Source organism: Aythya fuligula, chromosome 2 (assembly GCF_009819795.1).
Source record: "Aythya fuligula isolate bAytFul2 chromosome 2, bAytFul2.pri, whole genome shotgun sequence".
In the NCBI taxonomy this organism is placed as follows: Eukaryota; Metazoa; Chordata; class Aves; order Anseriformes; family Anatidae; genus Aythya; species Aythya fuligula.
This window is the reverse complement of record NC_045560.1, coordinates 71,556,427-71,579,573: the sequence shown is the minus strand read 5'-3', so window position 1 is coordinate 71,579,573 and position 23,147 is coordinate 71,556,427. Positions and strand designations below refer to the sequence as shown.

The 23,147-nt window shown below is 38.9% G+C and overlaps 1 protein-coding gene across 1 annotated transcript in view; it reads left to right on the top strand.

Moving 5' to 3' along the window:
* Positions 1–23,147, top strand: part of MYO10 (myosin X) — a 164,431-nt gene that overhangs the window by 131,662 nt on the left and 9,622 nt on the right. The window contains exons 20-34 of the mRNA XM_032182555.1: positions 205–329; positions 458–572; positions 4,262–4,368; positions 5,410–5,619; positions 5,943–5,982; positions 6,393–7,295; positions 8,579–8,702; positions 10,040–10,283; positions 12,356–12,451; positions 15,320–15,413; positions 16,159–16,214; positions 18,406–18,548; positions 19,450–19,644; positions 20,733–20,890; positions 22,236–22,359. Of these exons, the coding sequence (XP_032038446.1) occupies positions 205–329; positions 458–572; positions 4,262–4,368; positions 5,410–5,619; positions 5,943–5,982; positions 6,393–7,295; positions 8,579–8,702; positions 10,040–10,283; positions 12,356–12,451; positions 15,320–15,413; positions 16,159–16,214; positions 18,406–18,548; positions 19,450–19,644; positions 20,733–20,890; positions 22,236–22,359 (2,734 nt within the window). The remainder of the gene's footprint in view (positions 1–204; positions 330–457; positions 573–4,261; positions 4,369–5,409; positions 5,620–5,942; positions 5,983–6,392; positions 7,296–8,578; positions 8,703–10,039; positions 10,284–12,355; positions 12,452–15,319; positions 15,414–16,158; positions 16,215–18,405; positions 18,549–19,449; positions 19,645–20,732; positions 20,891–22,235; positions 22,360–23,147) is intronic.

The following is a 23,147-nucleotide window of genomic DNA, read 5'->3' as shown; positions in this document are numbered from 1 at the left end:
TCTATGGAAATTATATTATGAATTTACCCTTTTATTTTCAGATATATTTTCATATGTTCTGAGCCGTTACTGTGCTTAAGACATTGTGTAGCCAGTTTTTAGCCTTTGTACATGTTACATTCATATATTTTTCCCTGCGTTTATTTCCCCTGACATCTCTAACTATTGCTATTAAAATCCTTATTTTGAACTTGCTTGTTTTAGATGCCAGACCAGTTTGATCAGACTGTGGTGCTTAACCAGCTGCGTTATTCTGGAATGCTGGAGACCGTCAGGATTCGGAGGGCTGGCTTCCCAGTCCGAAGGCCCTTTCAAGACTTTTATAAAAGGTAAACACAATGACTTGTGCACTTCAAATGTGAGTCATGATGGAGAATAAAGTGAAAATCTAATATTAGAAAATGTAAAAATAGAACTTTTCTCTTAAATAAAGTAATAAATACTTTTTGATTGCCAGGTATAAAGTCCTCATGAGAAACTTAACTCTGCCTGAAGATTTAAATGAGAAATGTGCTGTCCTACTTCGTCTGTATGACAACACAAGTACTGAATGGCAGCTTGGAAAAAATAAGGTAAAGTAATCTGACTGCTGCAGTGGCTTCTGCTTTTACAAAGTTGAGGGGATGGGATTTAGACTGCACAGCTACAGAGGTGTATTTGTAATGTTAATTACCTTTGGGCTTAGAGGAAGCTGAGCATGTCTGTTGATGCTCTTGAAACCCCTATAGTAACAACTCAGAGTTGTGCTAGGGAATTTGCTGTCCGAAGCACTTAAACGGACTGCTGATTTCACTGATGGAGGAAGAGTCCACTTGGATTTTACACCAATGCTCAAGAGCATGAGCACTGGGGAGGATCAGGGCAGAAAACGTGGTTGCTGGACTTAGTCATTTGCAGAAGTACCCACCCTGTGAGGCAGTACTCTGTTCTGCAAGGCAGTTCTCTGTTCATTCCAGTAGATCCACCGGCCTGGCACCTGCTCAGTTGGGGAAATCACAAAGAGAAATTAATTGTAGCCAGCGTTGGTGTGGCAGAGTTGAGCTCTACATGCATTTGCCATCCCAGTCTAAGAGTGTTTTTCAGAGGTACATGAGACCTCAATATGTGCCCTTCCAGACAACCTGAACTTTGCACCATTTTTTTTTCTTCCAAAAGAATTTCAAATGGTGTTTATTAAAAGAGTGGAATTTTACTTTGAGTAAAAAAACAGTGCAGGCACTTCTGCACGCTCATTTTGCAAGCTTGATCTTGGACAACAGCTATGTGCAGAACTTCCATCTGTCTTGCAAATTAGTACTCTTGGACTTAACAAATGATGTAAAAGTATTGCATGTTCAGGAGAAGGTTCCCCACTGCAAGATCTAAGATTTCCTAAATACTAAGATTGCATCGTGCAAATGACTACAGAGTAGATTACAAATCTCAGGCCATCACTGCCAAGGATCCTCCCTGCCAGGCCTCTGCAGATCGCGTGCTTTCTTTTTCTCTGAGTAACTCCTATCAGGTTTCCAAGGACTTCCATAGCTGAGAGAAAGGATACAGATCAATAAATAAAGTTAGCTGAATTATATATTACTCCTGCAGTTTTCCTGTCAATTGTTAAATGCAATTGTGAAAAAGTTTTCTCATTACCATGAGGTAGAAAAAACATTTTACGAAATTCAAATGATTTCTGTGTGAAGTGCCATTTCTCCTCATACTCTTCTCCCCAGAACTGCATAGCTTTGAAGGGTTTCTTGTGTTCCTTTGCACACCGAAGGTGTCTCAGAGATGATATTGGAAAATTTGATTAAATCATTTTAAAGTTAAAACAGAAATGAGACATCAAATCTGAGCTATTCTGATTGCAACTGAAGTCATTTTTCATGCCATTTTTGTAGACCATGGCTTGCAAATAATACAGGGATGATGATCAGACACAGAGCTAGGTGTTGGTTCCCCTTATTCTTTCACATGTAGTATACTAGTAGTTTTTATTCACAGACCCTGGACACAGCTTAACGTCTTAGCAAAATAACATTTATAAGAACCTCAAATTGTTTTCACCAATTGCTCAGCAGGAACCAGGGCTCTGTTGTAACCTCCCTTAGTGGGGCCTGGGATAATTGCCCCCAAGAGCTGCATGTGCATTTTTAAGAGTCTTCATAAATAGCTTATTGTAGAAGAGAACAAGGGGGCATTGGTTTCAGACTCAGTATAGTATGGGGCACTATGTTATTTAAAAGGAGTAGTAACAACATTGCAATGATTCAGCTCCAGTGTGAAATTTTCTTGTTTTTTACATCTCAAGCTGCAGTGCACCTGCTCAGGAAAATGCATTAGCCTGTGCATAATATGTGCTTAATGTCTATTTTGGTTCAGGAAGTAGCTGAATGCCTTTCTGAATTTGAATTTCAGTACATTTTTAAAGGCAGTGTGTGCAAAGCAAAGGAAAGATTGCCCACTGAGTAAAAGAAAACGCTTTTTATGTCACAGCCTATTTAATATATGAGCAAAAACCTTATATATAAAGAGCTGCCCAGCGCAGCTCAGATAGTGGAACTTTGGGACTTTCTATGGGACTTGTTACATTCTTAGTGTTGGTTAATTTATGGCAAAATCTAACAGCATTCAAAACTCAGAACTGTGCTTTTCATCAGTATTTCTGCTGCTTTTGCATCAATGATGGGCTTTTGTCTCCCTAAACTACCTTTTTCCCACTTGAACACCCAAAAAGCTCATACTTTTATTTTTTTTTTCTTCCAAGAAAGAAGAAAAACATTTCAAGGAAGTAGTCCTGCTTTTAGCTCTCTTGTAGTAGCAGAGTCCATGCAATTTCCTTGTCGCCATGTTGATGTGTAGCTTGGCTCTGATCCTAAGTAACCAAAGTATCACTGAGCAAAGTATCCCAGCTACTCACGTACCCCACAAAATGCCAGGCTGTTGCCACTATCGGTGATACCAGAAGATTTATCCTTCATCATGTAAAAGCTGACAAGACCTAGAAGAAGTACTGGCAGCAGTTAGCTCACCACTTGTTGAGTGTACAGTAAAGGGCAGACATCAAGGTGTATGGAAGAAGTAACCGCATGCCCAGTGCCTCTGCTTTGCTGGAGAAGCAGTTCATTTCATTTAAGGCAAAATTAGCTGGATTAGCTAAATACATTTCAATGATGTATGTTAACACTGCCTCTAAGAGCCCATGCCATAGAGACAAACTTTCCTTCATCCTTTCTAGCCTCTGCTCACAGTTACCTGTGCATTAGCCCTGAGCAGTCCAGGTGAATGATTTGGGTTTCTCAGCCTTGCCAGAGAGAGGATGGCTTGTGGAATGGACAGGTGGTACCCTGTAGGAGAGCTTAGCAGAATTTCTTCCCAGATCTATGTGCACAGATAGTCTATCATCACACTTAACTGAGGAATCCATGCCTCCGTACACTTCCAGCTCTTGTCCGGGCTTTAGTTAGAGAAGAGGTGGTGTATCTGCTGGAGGAACTGCAGTGATCCTGTACTGGGGATGGGCTGGTGTTTCCTGAGCTGCTTATGAAGCTCAGCTGAGAGCTTGGGGAGCTGTCTGTCTGCAGGATGCTGGATGGCTGTGATGGATATTTGGCCCCAGCGGATACCCATCGCAGCATGTCTCCACATGTAAAGGACAAGAACAGGCAGTTGAGTCAACCTGAATATGGAACCACACTCACTTCAGTGTACTTCTGCAGGTTTATACCGCTAACACTTGAAGGAACGAGGATTATAAGAGGTTATGGAAGCTCAATGTTACAGTAAAACAGCTGAATTTCTAGGGAAAGTATTTCTGCCCCACAAACAAACTGTTCTGTGTGGCCCTGCTAGAGCAGGGGCATTGGAGCTGGTGACCTCCAGAGATCCCTTCCTACCTCAGCCATTCTGTGGTACTGCAAAATCAAGAAGTTCACACTACGTCGTACAACTTTTTGCCCATGTTACTCTTTGGTGGGAAAGCCCATCAATGAACCCAGTAATTAGATTGTTTTTGGAAAATCCCTGCTCCTAATTAAAATGCCTGTTACGGTGCTCAGGCCTTTCCTACTGAAATCCATAGTCAGAGGATCATCTGCAGGTATTTTAAGAGAAATATGTTTTGTTTTGTTTTTCTTTTTCTTTTATTTTCTATTAAGGAAATGTATTGTTTGACTCCAAATACAAAGCTCAGGTCTGCTGCTCAGAATAATGCTGGCAGCACCCTGGCTGTCCTCTAAATGTGAAATTATCAGCAAGTTAAGCCAGAAGTTTTCTTTTGTAGGTTTTTCTCCGTGAGTCCTTGGAACACAAGTTAGAGAAACAAAGAGAGGTGGAAGTCACCAAGGCAGCGATGATTATCCGAGCACACATCTTGGGTTACACAGCCCGGTAAGTGACTTGATGAGAATATCAATAATTGAACCTTGGTATGAATGGGGGAGGAAGTAGGTAAATAAATACCTTGGGTACAATTCTTAACCTTTTACAGAGACCTGGCATCCAAATCCTGTAAGTGGCTTTTGAAAACACCATCTGGTATCTTTACCAGACCCGTGAATAAAACAAAAAGGTGTTTGAGTCATCTTTATGTAATGAATAGGACAGAATGGAAGGTTGGAGGTCAGCCATCCATGTAATGGCATTGTGGTATGAGATACATAGTAGGAAATCTAGCAGGATGGTACCTAATGGGGCTGCCCCAAATTAAATTACCAGATGAGATGCAGATTTATCTTTGCTTTTTCATGTTGAGAAAAGAGAGGGCAAATAAAACTAGTCAGTTTGGTTCTTAAAGAACCATGACATTAGGTAACTGATTAATGTTTCATTTGTTTACTTGGCGTCCTGCATTATGTATTAGTTGGAGTTCCTGATCCCATCTGTTTATTCCTCTGCTTTTTCTACAAATCAGTTGAGGATAGTTTAAGGAACCTTGTTTACATAATGTGGTATTTTCTCCTCATGTGTAGAATTAATCCTGCCCTTATATTCTGACCAGTATGTTACTCAAAAAATGTATTCCATTTTTAATGGCAGAGCTTCCTGTGCATTATCTTTCTTTTCGGAGATGTTGGATGGATACTTATGTGTCTTCTTTCTCCACATGTGTGCACATATGCAAACCGAACTTGGTAGCATCTTCTTCTCAAGGGAACAAGAACATCCAAGATTGATACTGTGTGTTTTCTTAATGAAAACACAGCTCTGTCATGGTAATAAGAGAATCTCTTTCCTCTCATGGGGAAGAGAATGTAAACAAGAATGGGGAAACCATCACAGAGCTAGACATAATAAATTGCTTCACTATTGTGTCTTATTATTGCAGGTCACTATTGCAGGACCTCTCATGACTGCTCATTAGTCCCTTGTTTCCTTAGAAACGTGCTTTATTTTGTGACCCCCCCCCCCCCTTTTTTTTCCTCTCTCCAGAAAGCGGTATAGAAAAGTTCTTTACTATGTGGTTGTGATACAGAAGAACTACAGAGCATTCTGTAGTAGGAAAAAGTTCCTTTGCCTGAAGAAAGCAGCCATAGTCCTTCAGAAGCAGCGGCGAGGCCAGCTTGCTAGACGTGTTTATAAGGAAAGACTAGAGGAGAAGCGGAGACAAGAGGAAGAGAGGAGAAAAGAGGAAGAAGAAAGGTGCAGTATGCTCTCTTGCATCACACCCTGTGCCATGTTAGATTTTGTTCTCTCTGTGCCACATTAGATTTTGCTTTGAAAAGCCTTTTTTGGGATGGGAGGTAAATTCAAGTGATTTTGTAAGTCTTGGCTTCTTTTCCTAGAAGATGCACGTAGCTATCATGGTAGTTACATATGCACAAACGTATCCTCGGTGACCTTATTTTTGGCTCTCTCTTGCATCTGGCAGATGATTTGAAAATTGAGCTATTGCCCTAGCAAAGGCATTTGATGAGCTTATTTAGAGCTTGATTTGTTAACTTCTTTTCTTCCCCCACTTTTAGGGAAAGACAAAGGCAAGAAGCAGAGCGTCTTGCCCAGCAGGTAAATGATATTCCTAATGCCTTTAGCCATCCTGTTTATTTGAATATCTCAACCCAACCATTAAAAAAAATAAAAGGCATCTGTGGCATTTAAACTAAACTTATTACAGGATTTGGCAGATAAAGCTAAAGGAAACTTGATACAGTTGTTTGCATGGAAATTTCTTTCACCTCATGCTTCATTTAATTTTTGGCAAAGACTAGATTTTCTGCATGTACTTGAGCTTTTAAGTATCTCTGAGTAAATATAATCATGATTTAATTTCTCTTTTTCTTTCATTTTCTTTCTGATGTAGGGACAAAGGTCCTTCTAAAGGAACAGCATGGTGGGAGTATAGTATTTTAGAACAACAGCAACAACATCTAGTGTTGGGGGGGGTACTATTTTATTTTATTTTATTTTGAACGCAGGCTGAAGAGGAGAGAAAGAAGCAGGAGCTGGCTGCCATTCAGAAAGCCCAGAAGGAGGCAGAGCTGAAGAAAGAGGTGGAGAGGCAGAAAGAAAGCAGGCAGGTGGAAGAAATCTTGCGTCTGGAAAGAGAAATTGAAGACCTGCAGCGCGTGAAGAAGCAGCAGGAGCTGTCTTTGACAGAGGCTTCATTACAGAGGCTGCAGCAGCTCCGAGATGAGGAACTCAGGCGGCTCGAGGATGAAGCTTGTCGAGCAGCCCAGGAGTTCCTAGAATCTCTGAACTTTGCTGAGATAGACGAATGTGTCCGAAACATTGAGAGGTCACTCTCTGTGGGTGGTGGGTATCCTGCTGAGCTCACTGAACAGACTGGAAATGCCTGCAGTGAAAAGCCCAATTTTAACTTCAGCCAGCCATATCCCGAGGAGGAGGTAGATGAGGGCTTTGAAGCTGATGATGATGCATTTAAGGATTCACCCAATCCAAGTGAGCACGGCCATTCTGATCAAAGGACCAGTGGCATCAGAACAAGTGATGATTCCTCAGAAGAGGATCCGTATATGAATGATACTGTGGTGCCGACAATTCCTGCTGCTAGCAACACCATGCTTATACCTCCAGCCCATGACACAGTCAGTCTCCACAACTCTTCCAGTGGTGAGTCTACATACTGCATGCCCGAAAACGTATCCTGTAGACCCCCAGACTCTGTGGAACTTATTTCTCCCGATGGAGACTATGATTATGACCAAGATGATTACGAGGATGGTGCTATTACTTCTGGTAGCAGCGTGACCTTCTCTAATTCGCACAGTAGCCAGTGGTCACCAGACTACCGATGCTCAGTGGGGACATACAACAGCTCTGGAGCGTACAGATTCAGTTCTGAAGGAGCTCAGTCTTCTGTAAGTATCGATCTTTGTGTTATCTAATAATTGATTTACGATTTCTGATATTTTTTCCATTGTACAGCTGTACAGTCACTGTAGCTGTTCGTATGTCTGTATCGTATAGTTTGACTTATTTACACTGCGTATGAACATAGTTTTCTGTTGCAATCTCAGTGCCACTGGGGTGAGCACATTAGAGTCAGAGGCAGCTCCAGCCATGATTACAGTCCTAGGTTATGCAAGGATATGGTTCTGTCTGTTTTAATGCAGAACTGCACACTATTTTGTGAGGAGCTCGGTGCACAGGCATGGATGCAATTCATAAGCAAAATACCTGTGTGTGTGCACATTTGGCATGGGGTAGTGTGGTGGGTAATTGATTTCAGAAAATACAGGTTCAGTTATGCATGCAAGTTGGAACAGTGTGAATAAACTGCTTGCAGAAATCCCCGATATGCCAGGTGTATTTGAAATTACTTTCAGAGTAAATTTCATATGATGGCAAATGGTAGAATTACTAAGGCTGACGCTGACATTGAAGAGCTCTTTTTCTGTACTGTTTACTGAATTTACTGTAGTGTTTACTCTTCCAAAATATATTTTTGGAAGAATATGATTTCGTCCACCACTCACAGAATGCTTCTGTGAAACTGTGTGACTGGGAAAGTGAAAAAGTATTTCGGCAACAATACTGACTTATTTAGAAAGAAAATGTTAGCACTAAAACATCTATGGCAGTGGAGGTAATGAAAGCCAAAGAACGTGATCAGCATGGCCATTGGGATAAGCCAACAGTTCTTACCCAAGAGGAAAATGCTTTTAACTGCCTATTTGTCTATCTACACTGAAGACTCCTTCCTGTTGCGTGGCTGTGGGTGGGTGTCAGATATGGAACAGAAGTTCTGATGACTGGGCATGGAGGAAAGCCATCACCACAGCTTGTGGAATAGGTTCTTTTTCAGGGCTTCTCTAAGCAGTTACCCACAACACTTTGGTGATGGAGGGGGATTGAAGACAACAGCACGCCCTCATCATGCTCTTGCAAAGGGACAACTTCCCTGAGCACCTACAAAGCAGTTCTGTAAATTTGTTATGTGAAATTAGGGCTACTGTGTAATCACACAGGACAAGCTGCAGCTTACTACTGTGTACTCCCCCTTGTGAGCTGGACAAGAAGCACCAAGGAATCATGTCTTTTCAGTACATCATAAAACGTTTTAGTTGAAGAATTCTAAAGCTATTCTCTCTAAACTCTTTCCTGAGAGATTATTCCACCTTCATTCCTTTTTCTTTCCTAGTTTGAAGACAGTGAAGAAGATTTTGACTCCAGGTTTGATACAGATGATGAACTTTCCTACCGAAGGGATTCAGTCTACAGCTGTGTCAGCCTGCCCTACTTTCACAGCTTTCTGTACATGAAAGGTACTGCATGAATCAGATATTGCTAAATGTACAAGCTAAACAGAAACATTTACTAAACCTTGCGCTCCAGTTCTTATGGGGTTAAGCTATTTTCAAAATCTTCAAAGATTGATGCAAAAGTTTGGAGAGAGCTGCTCTCAATTTAAGTTACTTGCAGTGGTTTACATCTGGCAGTGTTTTTCCCCTCTGCAAAGAAACATTAAAAATTTTAGGCTGCCTCTGTTTCATTTTACATATTTGCCAGCTCATAACAATGGAATATCCAATATAGGCTTAACAAAATAACTCACAAAGTCCAATTGTACCAAATTTTGAAGAAAGCCACTTCCTTCTCCCAAAACCTTATAACAGACAGCATTCTATATTGCAGACCAGTTTTACTGACCTCAGTCAACTTTCATTTGGGATCTAAAAGACTGAAAGGAAGGGTATGCATAGCAAAGGGGCATGAGAGACTGAAAGAATATACACAGCAGTTCTCTGGTTAAGATTCTTGGGTTTACCTTCTAATGACTGACACTAAATTATAATCTAGAATTCTTCTATCATAACAATCACTATAAATGTCTTGCAATAAGAACAGGGATGAACAGGCACATGAGTACATTTGCATGAAAAATAATGTATGCAGTCACCATTAGCATGGATTTTTACCCTCTGACATAGTTAGCAAGAAGAAATGATGGGAGAAGATTGGTTTGGTTGAGGTTTTAGTACCTACATAACAATAGTTCAAGCTGTATTGTCTGCCGTAGCAAAACTCTTGTGAAGTTTACACAGTATAGCTACGCTTTGGTATGACTGAGCTCACACTGGTATGCACATAAAGCACACTTTAAATATGCTTTTTCAAGCTTTTATAGTTTTGAGATGAACATTGCTACCTCCTAATAGCCAAAAGAATTGAAGAAAACTGGAGGGAGGAAAGGGTTTAACACTTATTAAACTTCCTTAGGTTATCATCAAAATGCACTGAAAACAGTGTTGGAGATCTGTTTCTCACATACAATAAGACCTCAGAATAATTCATTTTAAATAATTGTTGTATATGTGTATAGCAAATATATAGTATGTGCTTACATACATTATATTGGTTTTGTTTACATTTATTTATTTATTATAATTTATAGTTCCAGGGTCTTTAGGTTGCCAACCGTATGGTGGCCTTAAGGATATGTAAAAATGAGGTCTTTGGTTTCATGGCTTACAGCAGAGACTCAGTTGTACTGCACATTGTTGGTCAGCATCTTCCAGCATTGGTTTGGTCACAGCTTCTGATTTATAATATAATGGTGTGTCTTAACTACCTATAAATCTACATCTGTCTCTTTTGCCAGGTGGCTTAATAAACACATGGAAGCGACGCTGGTGTGTCCTCAAAGATGAGACCTTCCTGTGGTTTCGTTCCAAGCAGGAAGCGCTTAAGCAGGGATGGCTTCATAAAAAGGGGGGTGGATCATCCACGCTTTCCAGAAGGAACTGGAAGAAACGATGGTTTGTTCTCAGGCAGTCCAGGTTGATGTACTTTGAAAATGACAGTGAAGAAAAGCTGAAGGGTTCCATTGATGTCCGAACAGCCAAGTAGGTTTACGTGTGTTCATATGCTAGCTGTAGTTCCTCCTAAATACTTGTTGGGACTTAATCTGGGAAAATACTGAGTGCTCTGCCCTCAACTTGTACAAATGCAAGCACGAGCGTGTGTTTGATGATCTTGAAAGCAAGTATTGTCCTCACTTGGCTCTCTCTTAAGTCTGATCCAGAGCAAAGCTAGAGCCAAATACTTCAGAAAGCTGCTGCTATGATGAACCCATCTATGCTTTCTCCCAGACTGGAGGCCCTACTTAGTCTGTAATGATTCCCAAGGAAATTCAGGGCATGTTGCCAAGTCTGTTGCCGCAGGCAAACACAGAATGGAGAGGGTGGAATTAATAGGTGATGAATATAATTAAGTTAGCATGGGTCAAAACTGTATCGTTGGTGTACATTTATGTTTGTTTTTACGTGTTTGAAATAATTATGGTAGTTCCACAAAAAAAAAGTCTTAAAATGGATATATTCATTTCAAAACTCTACAATTACTAAACCCAACTTAACAATTTGTCTTGCTAACAGAAATTCCTTATGCCTTAAAATTCTATGTTTTATAAAGCATGCATCAAAAAAAGTTTTCTAAGGGATAGCATTTTTCATTTTAAACAGTCAACGTGTTTTATTAGCATAGATTAGCTAATTTAAAAATTACAGTTTACTAATATTGGTAGTCTTATTTCTGTGTAAATGTACCTAAGCTTTACTCCAAGGTAAAGAAAAACAGCTGTAACACTTGATTTCACTGAGAATCTTGTAAACTGCAATTGTCCGTTTTGTTTTGTTCATTTAACAGAGTACTTGAACTAAACTAAAAGCTTAGTTTAAGCTTTTCTTTGGAAGCCTTGGTTGAGCTTTGGATTCAGGCAGGACAAAGCAAATAGTTTTGGTGAGCATCCTGACATGCTCTTGTAAAACCAGTGGGCTGCTGGCTGTCAAGTAAAACTCCATGTAGACTAAATTTCCTATCACAATTTTTGTGTTGAAACTGAATTCAACTCTGTCTTGTGTGCCGTAGCATTTATTTAGTCCTTTTTCTAATACATTTAAACCTTCTTTTTGTTGTCACTGTGTTGTTTCATTGACTGATCCCTGAAGAAGTTCTTTGCTGAACATACCTTTGAAATTGTCAGGTAAAGGTTGCTGAACCTAAGCTGAACTGTAGGTCAAATCTTCCTTCCTCCCAGTAACATTGTCCAAATGAAAGAAAACAATACAGAATGATAGCATTCTATTTTTACAGCAGATAAACAAATTGTCGAGGCTGATAAGGAGAGACCGCATGTTGTGTGTAGGAGAGAGATTTATGAGAACTGTAGAGCTGATAAGGAAGCATAGATCATTAAGAAGGAAATAATAAGCTTCAGACAAATACAGTAAAACAGTGAAAAGGAAATAAAGTTGATTTATTTCTTAAGCTTCAGGAATGTCTTGATCTTCCACCAAAAACTTCCAAAAGTTAATACATTATTTCAGTTACCCCTTAAAAATCTTGTGCTTTGTGGTCCATGATTTTTTGGTGTATCAATACTTAGGTATCCAAACTGCAAATTAGAAAGATGTAATTTTTCAGAAGATGAGCGATCATCTTTTTTGGGAAGTTACATTTTTTTAATCGTCTTCATACTGACTTACAGCTACACAGAATCACTAATAAAGGTTAGGTTTGGTTTTATTTTTATTCTTCAAGGGCTTTCCTTTTACCACTCCAAAATCTATTGGTATGCAATCAGTTCAGAAATGTTTCCATTTCTAAATTCAGTTGTCCTTGCCTCTCTCAGGGTTTGATAATGCTTTTCCTTTAGTTCGTGGTAAAACATTTGAGTAGTCAACTTTGTATAGTGACATTCATAAAGTAGCATGGATGTACTGTATAGTCTAGGTAGAAAACATGGCAACTATCATTTGGTGTATTAGTACTGTCTGAGATAAAACACTAGTCAGGTTCAACAATGCTGATTGCTGTTACTCTGAATGTCAGTAGTTTGTGATCCTCTCAGGAGAATAGCCATTTTCAAAATACAGTGACAATCTAATGCTCAGTCTTGGCATTTTCTTCTTTTCAGAGAGATTGTTGATAATACAGGCAAAGAAAACGGTATTGATCTAATAATGGGTGATAGGACCTACCACTTGATCGCTGAATCTCCTGAGGATGCAAGGTATGAAAATCATCAGGCTTTTTTTTTTTTTTTCTTTTTAACCTCCCTGCCATTCTGACTTGTGTATATCATTTATTTATTTACCCACTATCACCAAATAGTCAGGCTGTGTTAAACATGTTGCATTTAGCACTTTTTCCGAAGGCCTGCCGATGTAATTGGCTCTTGATGCTTTTCTTTTGCATTACCCTGCTGCATTTAGCTGCACAGAATAGATCAATAAGATCCCTCCCACCTGTTGAATATAAAGTACTGTTTAGGGTTGGGATCTTTTTGCCTAAGCAGAGCCTAATTCTTTTCAAGTTGCAATGGGATCATTGGATTTTAGAGTGAATGCGTGTTCATGAACAAGAGGAACATGCAACAGTGTTGGCCTTACTACTGATTTAAAATAAGGTCTTAACATTTGTTGCTGAAGGATCCATATCAGGCTGTAGGAGCATGCTGGTAGGTAAACAGCAAGCTTAACTTGTCAGATCAGGTGTAGTGTATCTTTAAAAAAATAATAATAAATAAAATAAACCCCACACTACCGTTTGTGTGAGATAATAATATGCTTGCCTCTAAAAATCAAGCATTTAAATAAAGCAAACTTAGTAATCAAATATTACTACCCATTGCATTGCTGCCCCAAGGCCAGAGCGCAGGATGCTTATGTCAACATTACTTGAGCTAGCCTTGCTCTGAAGCCTTGAAAGTTGCTTTGTTTTTTGTTTGTTTGTTTGTTTTGAATTTATAATACTTTCCTGTATCACATGACCCTGAATATAAATTCAGCAATGCTTACAATGCAGTCATTGATTCATTTTTAGGCATCCTTAAAACTACACTTCTGTATAAATTTTTCAGCAATCATTGTTAAGATTCTTGTTTGATGTAATTTTTAAAATGAAGGCTTAGCTAAAGCCTTTTCTATTAGACTTGTGTACATGCCCTGATAAAGGTTCCACAGGGATCAATAATGAATTGCCAGCATAAAAATTTGTCTGTTGCCAGGCATCTTTTTTAATTTTTTTCTTTAATGTAGAAGAGGAGGCACTACACACCATTGTTGTATATAGTATACATAACATACCATCCAGCTTATTTTTTTTTTCCAATATGTTTCAAGTTTGCTTTTTTCACATTCATCTTAGAAAACCTTAATGAGGGACATGTGCAAGGATTTCTGGATTGGCTTCAGTCAAAGCCTTGTTAATGTTTGGCATTGCTAAAAGAGAAGTACAAAATCATTGTACTATGTTGGTTCTGGCTATTGAAAAATTATTTTGCACATGAGCTAGACAATCAACTGAGGTTGCTTTTTGTTCAAATGAAGGGGAGGGTGGGGAGAGAAACTTGAGCCCCCCCCCTTAAAAAAAAAAAAAAAAAAAGGAATTACTATTTTTGCTCATGAAAGTGTGTTTGAGGACTCCGCTGAAAACCAAGGGACGTCCCAAGAGGGAGAAAACAAAAGGAAAGTAAAATCTGCCCTTGTCATTTTTGCAAAGTGAATGATGGATTTCTTTTTCATTGTTTACACCAAGATTGCATGGTGAAGTTAGGAAACTTTTGAATTGTTCTTTAGTCCAGTAACAAATTATTACTAACTGTGCATACAGTGCTATGAAGTCTTTTTTGTCTTTAAATAAAAGGTTAACATTTAAATACATTTGCAATTCCTAAGCCTCGAAAAAAAGCAGAATTTGTGGGAATCTTCAGGTAGGTAAGTTTTAGGTTTCTTCAGATGATGGTTCATTCTCTCTGGGCAACCCTCATTTCAGGGGGTTTCAGTGACCAGTTATGGAGACAGCACTCCAGTTTCATAGACATAAATACTTTGAATATAATTGTAGAAAAAATAGCTTTAAATTTAAAGCCATTAATCCTGCATTTGTTTTGTCAACCTGGTGGTGACTGAGAACCCTCTGCAGAGAAGTGAGGACTCAGTTTTAAAGGCTGGGTTTTTGAGCCCTTTGAAAACTCAGCCCCAGGTAGTTTTCATTAGAATGGCAAATTCGTATCTCAAAGAATGGCATTCAGGAACCTGCCGAACAGGCCAAGCTCTGCCCTCAAATTTCTTTCAGAGAAATTGCTTAGAGTAGTTGAGCTTTATCGTATACAAATGCCAGGAGGGTAGAGATTTCCCAGAAGCAGAAGGTGTGGTTGGAATTAAATCCTTTTGCAATTGCTGCTCAGCACTGGGGCAGGAGTACTGGAAACCTCTCTGCCAGTTTCTCTACTGTGGAAATACAAGGCTACTGGAGTGGTGTGAATTGGCTCTGGTTCAACATCCCTAGTCCGTCCAGCAGCTGGATTTTTCAGTGCTCCACAGGGAACAGAAAATGTAGAGGTAGTTGCTTGAGGGTTTTATTCTTTTCCCCCCTCTCAATTGTGTTTCTACAGAGGACTTATGTCCTCTCGGCCTTTGGAGAAGTATCATTGAAACTATTACTGGTCATGTTATCAGTGTAGCAAAATTTATTATCTGAAGGTTGGATTTCCCAATAAAGGCTTTGTATATAGATAGTAACCTATTTTTTTTTCCCAGATGAAATGTGTGGAATGTGTTACAAATACTTTCTAAACACTCAGATGTTTCAGTGTGCTTATTGCCAGTTTTTTTAGAGGTGCCACTTTTTATACATGGTATTTGTCTTCAGGAAGAAGGGTATGACATGAACTTGGATGGGAGACCTGGAGGGGCTTGTTTGTATCCTGTATTACTTGAACTGACATAAAGCTTTGCTGCATTTATGCATGTTGACAAAAGGAATCTTAAGCAATTTCAAAAACCAGCAGAACCTGCTAGATCTCTGCAGAACAAAGGTGACAAAAGGCTTGTGCACAAGCAACATTTTACTTACACTGCTGCCTTTCTCTCCACAGCCAGTGGTTTAGTGTTCTGAGTCAAGTCCATGCGTCCACAGAGCAAGAGATCCGAGAGATGCATGATGAGCAGGCAAATCCACAAAATGCTGTGGTAAGTCAAAATCTGAAGAATTTTTCAAAGCAAAGATTTTTAGAAAAAGAGGGACACTATGGTGGCTGCAGCTTCTGACAGTGATAGCTGTGACACTGGCTAGAGGCTCCAGGTCCTAGGCCCTGTACCTGTACAAGAGTGGCTTCTGTACAAGGCTGGCTTCTCTCCCCATCCCCATCATTTGCCTCAGTGAAAAGCGAGCACTGTTGGTTTTTTTTCTTTGTTTGGTCCAGTTCCCTGCCACGCCACAGTGTACATCTGAGTTCGAAGCTTTGCAATGATACAGTTAATGAGTAAATTAAAAGCACAAGTAGAAAATTTGAGATTTCCCTTGTCCTGCATTTGTCATTCTTTACAGCTTTCACTGGGAATAATGTGATAAATTTGGAACCTACAATCAGGCAAAGGGAAACACAAACTTCAAATGTTTGCCCTCAGAGAATGCCATTTATAGTGGGGTGGCACTTTTAAGACAAAACTTAAACAGGTTTGGGAGCATAGAAAAATTAGAGCAGCTTCTGAGCTGTCTCCAACTTAACTAGAGATAAACTTTTACTGAATATGTTTATCTGAGTCTCTTAGTTTTTCCTCTCCTTATAATGGTTAGGAGAAACCACTGCCCAAATCTGCGGTTCATTTTGCTTGATCAAAGCTGCAGCTTCTATCACCTGTCTCTGAGTAAAGCACTGTGAGTAATGTAATAGTAAATGTCTTCCTCCTTTTCTGCTTGGACATTTGTTTATAGGGTACACTCGATGTAGGACTAATTGATTCTGTCTGTGCTGCTGACAATCCAGATAGGTAAGTCAGAACCATGACTGGTGACTTTCTTTTTCTCATTTCTCTAGTCAAAATGAGATGCTTCTTATTTTAGTCCCTATATTCTGCTGGCCATCCAGGCATTATTTTTGTCTCCCTTTTCATAATATCAAACGCCACATTGAAAGAGGGAAGGTAAGTAGAGTGATGTTTTATGTGAGGACTTCACTAACTTCCCTGACATTACTCCATATGTGAACCATTCAGCTGTTTTACTAATATGGTGATCCAAAAGCAGAAGATTAAATGTTTCTTTCACTTACACAAGTAATACTCCTGAAAAAGAGAAGCCTATTTTTGAGTCCCTTAGCAATACGGTAGAGAGAAAAAATCTTCTTAATATTTTGCCATTCATTTTCTCTTGCAAGAATGTTGTATTCTAGATGGATGATACTTATTTCCTAAAATAAAAATATCTTTTATAACAAACAAAATAATGCAGCATTTTAAAAATAAACAGAAAACAGTCAGGGTATTCTTAGCTCTTGAACTAGCAACAGCGTACTGAGGGATAAAAAATTATCTGAGTTCAGACTATGGCTCTGGCTTTGAGGTGTTATTCATACTGGAACAGTTCATTACAGGCTCCTCATTGCAAATGTGTGAAACATCTGGGTTTAAGTTACTGGTTTCTCCTTGGCCTACCACAATCCTGATACTGCAAGTAGCTGTGATTGTAAGCTCAGGTTTTCTAAATAATACAAGACAGATGTCCAAAGCTTTCAGAATGTTAGAGAGACATTTCTCCTGTAAGCATTTTTTTTCACACAGATTTTTTTCTTGTATTTTTTTTTTTTTTTTTTAGTTCTCTGAGTCTAGGAATGCAAATCAGGGATGGAAGGGTTTTCAGTTAGGAAATTAATTTGACCGATGTAGGTGATAGAATAATTTTATCTTGACACATATGAAACCATTATTGCAACCTTAAAAGAGAGGAGCTAAGCAGAGAGCCTCTTAAATTTGTATTCAGAAGGAATCCCAAGAATGGAGTTTCTTCTGTTTCCCTAAACTGGGGAGAAGGGGAGCCTGTAAAGTTGGCTACTGTTGGTCAGAACCTCTTGTTTGATAGCTTGCTTTACTGTAGTTTATACCTTAGCTCTGTCCTTTTCATGTTACTTGACTTACTGTAACCTCCCCTCACCAATATTCACCAAAATATTATATATTTATCTCCTAATCATTTTTATTACTTTTTCTTTATGCTGACTTCTATCAAGCTTTAAACAACACACACACACATCGGACATATTGGGTCATATTTGGGTGAACCATTGCCATAAACAATTTTAATTGGTTCTAAATTCTACCCAATTACCTTCTTGCTAGAACCATATAATGAAAGCCTATGCCCTTCTTATGCATGGGGTAGCCCAGACTGCATCATTCCCTTTTTCTACACCTGATACAGGTCTTAGCAAGTGGGTGGACATGGTCCTGGGCAACCTCCTCTAGGTGTCCCTGCTTGAGAAGCAGGGTTGGACCAGGTGGTCTACAGAGGTCCCTTCCAACCTCAACCAGTCTGTGATTCTGTGTTACAATATGAAAAGAATTAATGGTAAAGGGTTGAAACAAGTGTTTATAGGCTGAAAAACCTACACCTCTAATCCAGAGAGCCATCAGAACAGTTCACTCAGGCTAGTTCTTTATGCTTCAGTGAATCCTGGTGTAGGATTGGATAAAAGCCAGAGTGTCATTATAAATGGATTGTACTGTCTGCAAATTGGGATGCACTGCATTAAAAATAAAAGAATGTGTTCACATGCTGCTTCACTACAGACCATTGTAAATTGTTGATTTTAGCTAATGTAACTACCGAAGCAGACACGCTAAATAGATCCAACCCTGAAATAAAATTGTGATTAAGATTGAAAGCTGATTAAAGATTTGATTTTTTTTCTCATGATAGATTTATTTTGAGAATAGGACAAGTTGCAATTTAAATTGAACCCTTCCACTATTCAGAGCCTGACCATTTCAGTGTGAATCCAACACAGTCATGTCTTTTAAAATGCCTAATACTTTTTAGATCTAGTGGTGTTGAAATAAATGCTGTAGAGGTGGACAATATTTATCTGAATACAAAAATGCAAACAATGGATGGTGTTTATGCTTATGGTGAATGACTTAAGCAGCATGTTGACTGTAAAGGCTTTTTTGATCTTTATTTTCATAGACCCAATTCCTTTGTGATCATCACTGCTAATCGTGTTCTTCACTGTAATGCTGACACTCCTGAAGAGATGCATCACTGGATAACCCTGCTTCAGAGGTCAAAGGGGGACACTAGAGTGGAAGGACAAGAATTCATTGTGAGGGGTAAGAACCAAGTCGAATAAAGTAAACAATATCCATTAACCTCAAAAGAGATGGTACCCCAATACAATCTGTGTAATATGCTAGCATAGTATGGCAGTGTTGGAGCCTCATCTTTGTACAGTATAACTAACTCACAAATGAAAACAGCTGAAATTATCTCACTCTCATAGATTCATTACGGTGAGGAAAGCCCTCCAAGATCATTTGGCCCAACCAGCCCCCTACTACCAACGTCACCCATTAAACCACATCCCCAAGTGGCAGGTCCAACCTTTCCTTGAACACCCCCACGGACAGTGACTCTACCACCTCCCTGGGCAACCCATTCCAATGCCCGACTACTCTTTCTGAGAAGAAATTTCTCCTAATTTTTGACAAACATCAGGTATTTATAAACAGAAAGGAATGAAAATCTAAAATCTCAGCCCATTTAATGAAATACCATATTTTTTCATAGACAGCCTGAACCTTGGATAATCCCTGCTGCTTTATAGGTGCCCGTACTTAAAAATATGTTCTGTTACAACCTGCAGTGCAAACTAACATGCAGTAAATGAGAAGAAAGGGGTACTGGTTAGAGATTATGGGGAGGGAGCAGAGGCAGATAACTCCAGGGTTAGAAGACACTAATATGGACAAAAGCAACTTTGTAAGTTGACAAAAGAATTTCTCTACGTAAACACCAAAGTTGAAAAGTTTTCATATAGATTTTATATGGTATTTTCATCATTTTTTTGCTTGAAAATTTTACTCAAAGTTGTTTAATATGTGAGCTAAATAATTTACATCGTGTTTTTGTTGTTAGAAGTATGCAACTAACTTGTAGCAACTTAATTTTGTCCAACTGTTAAAAAACAAACAAACAAACAAACAAATGTGATTTAAATTGTGTCTTTAATAGGATGGCTACATAAGGAAGTAAAAAACAACCCAAAGATGTCTTCATTAAAACTGAAGAAGCGTTGGTTTGTTTTGACACACAATTCTTTGGACTATTACAAGAGTTCTGAGAAAAATGCTTTGAAATTGGGTACACTGGTCCTAAACAGCCTCTGTTCAGTGGTCCCTCCTGATGAAAAAATCTTCAAAGAGACAGGTAATTGTCTGCTCAGGGTTCAAGTCTCCTTTCAGTTACCTTCTGGCCTACCTACCTAGTAATACAACAAACACTGCATAAGAATATTTTAAATAGATTATTAGAGTTGCAGTTTGATAACCAAATCAGGTCCCTAAGTCACTGAGGTATTTTACATGGACTACTGGGCAGAAGACAGGTAATTATGTACACAACAGTAAAAATTGTTCTCAACAGCATTCAAATTACTGACCAACACTGCTGCTAAATTAGCTTGAACACGTATGCTTTCACTTTAAAGACACATGGGTAGCAATTGTGAGGGCAAACATTCGTGGAGCAAGTGTAAAGAAATCTAGAGTAAAAGTCCTCAGTGCTAACCTACATACTACGTCTGAGTCAGCTGCAGAGCACATTTCCATGCTGGTTTTCAGCTCAGACATGGCTGTTTGCAAATGAGAAGCATTGACAGCCCTATGTAATCTCACTGGGGTCACTGACACTTCAAAGAGGCTTTTGCTAGTGAGAGATGAAATAGATTTTATTTAATTGAATCTGCTTCATAAAAAGCCTATACAATGATGCAGAGAGTGAATTTGAATTGAAATGCTCTTCTGTCATCTTTGCCACTTCATTTGTGTGAAATTAATGACTGTTTTAAAAAAGCAGTAGCAGCTCATGCTTTATACCTGTTAGCATGTGTGCCATAGATGATGAAAGACTCATATACAAAACAAGACTTAGATTTTTCTTCTACAGACAGGACTGGAGAAGCAGGGCCTGCAAGCCATGTATCACTCACAGTATTCCACAATGATGTTCTGTGATCACTTGTACTAAGATTACTGGGTGAAATGGAAGACAGCATGGTGATGGTTGCGTTCTAAGATTATTCTTATGCTTTTTTAATTGAGAGAAACTCCTTTAAAACCATACTGTCCAGATTATGTTACTGAATTGCCAGTACAACTTCTTAGTCCCTGAAAAACTGCCAGCCCAATCCAGAATTCAGCATTCAGGGTCTCATGGGACTATCTGTTTTCAGAGAGAAGTCATGGTATATTTATAGACGCTGCTTCCATGGTTAACAATTTTTATTGTTGTGCTAGGCTATTGGAATGTAACTGTGTATGGACGCAAACATTGCTACCGTCTCTACACAAAATTGCTTAATGAAGCGACCCGCTGGTCAAGTGCCATCCAGAATGTGATTGACACAAAAGCACCGATTGATACCCCAACTCAGCAGCTTATTCAGGATATTAAGGTAGGAACAAACAGGTGGAACTGGGAAAGAAGAGTTGTTTAAATAAATATTTTAAATCGGTCTTTTTTTTTTTTAATGTTGCCTTTGCAGTATGTAGTAATAAAGCAGAAAACATGAATTTTAGTCATGCAGTGACATGGACTGAAATTGTGGAATCTCATGTATTCACTCACCTGCTAAAGGAATTTTTATTTAAACAGTATAAGAACAAAGTATGAATTGCAAATTGAAGGGAAAGAGGGAAAACTTTTTTCATTAAAACAGTAATAAGCTGTACTGTTTTGGGCAACTTAACAGACGTTGCTGTATCAGGCAGTAGAGCTGTAGTGTGTGAGTTCATGAGTTAGCAGACTTGTCTGGCTATGTCCACAGTGAGCAGCGTGCCAGGATGTGGATTAGACAGCTCCTGTGACTTTTATTTTTATTTTTTTAATTCTCCCCTCACCCCCGATGTCTTTCATTTCTTGTTTTATGATAGCATTGGTTAATCATGTCTCTGCATGGCAAGAAACATGCTCTATGAACGTTTACTGCTTTATGATCCTGCTGGGGACATTGCATGCATACCCAAAGAAGGTCTAGAGATTTTTGTTGATCTTCTTTCAGGAGAAGGGATAATGCTTTTTTTTTTTTTTTTTTTTTTTTTTTTTTAGTATCTTCTAAGAATCAAGGGGGAGAACTACCAACCTTTTTTCTTAGTGGAAGCCTCTGTCATGGAGAAAAATTATCAGGTCCTAAGTTCTAAATTTCAAAACTCCAAAGGCTGTTGAGAGCCTTTCTTCAGAGCAGTAGAAATATGTGGAAGTTCAGGATTGACAGAAGACAGTAATCACACATTTGTCGGACTTGAGCTAAGAAAGAACAGTATTTAGACATCAGAGTGGGTGCATCAGGTTTACAGCAGCTATTTTTCTGGACTGTTTTGCTGATGGTAGTTCCAGCAGATTACAACTGAAAAGGCCAATTAGGTATGCTGGAAAAATCATTCTAAACTTAACAATATCTTGATATAATTTCCGCCATGAAATACTGGAATAAAATAATTGTACAATGAAAACACACTTCCAAAAAACTTTATGAAACTTGTATCTCCTGCAGCACTGTTATGGTTAGTTTTTTTTACTGCATAGATAAAGAAAGCTTATGCAACTACTGAGGTTAGCAGGCACTAAGCATTCATAGCCTGCAGAAAGCCATGACAGCCACAGTACCTGCAAGTGGATTTAGCACCAGATAGTATCAGTAACACTGATGACTGACCTTTTCATAGCCAACCTAAAGGCACAAAGCATTGCATCGCTGTTAGTGCTGAACCCCAAATCCTGCTTTTTTCTTACCTCAATAGGAAAACTGCCTGAATGCTGACGTGGTTGAGCAGATCTATAAGAGAAACCCTATTCTCCGTTACACTCATCATCCATTGCACTCGCCATTATTGCCGCTGCCTTATGGGGACATCAATCTAAACTGTAAGTTTTTCAGCCATAGAAACACTTTTCTGTATGAAAAGCTAAACTCTGGGATGGGAGTTTTCAGTCCATGGGTATAGTGGAAAAATTATTTTTGTAATGCAAATAAAGAAGTTTCTCTGTTCTCTTGCAAAAGGTAGAGAACAGCAGTTTACCTAGCATAGAACCACGTGTTTGTGGTGCTCCTACAGGAGTGTTACAGGAAGGAAAATTGCTATTGCTGCTTTAAGACAAATTTGTTACCCTCACCAACACAGCTAAGATGACAAAGTTTGAAAAGCCTGGCACTGAAATCAGGAAAAAAAGCCAATTCATTCAGTCTCCTTGAATCATACACTCCTTCTCAAATTATTGTTTTTTCATACCCCATGAGGGGAGCTGCAGCTGCACAACTTCAATTCACAAGTGTAAGGTTCATCAGTTGTGGTGGGAAGTATTACTTCCATGAAACAAGTTGTGAGTGGGCATGCTTTGAAAAAGTAATGGTTCATTTATGCCTGAAGCAGGTGTAATCATGTCTTCTAACAATATTTGTTCAATCACTAACTCAGAAGTCTGTTTTAAATGAACAGTTCACGGTTATCGATGGTTATGAATATGATGCCTGTAAATGGATTTGCTTATGTTATTTTGCAACTGCGTAGTAAACAAGATTTGTCTCAGATCAGAAGTTTCATCCCTGGGAGGAGGGTGGAAGGTGACAGTTGATCAAAAGCTAAGGTATTTCTGATAATGCTTCCTAAATCACGTGATATCCTGCTGCATGAATGAAAATGAAAAATAAAATC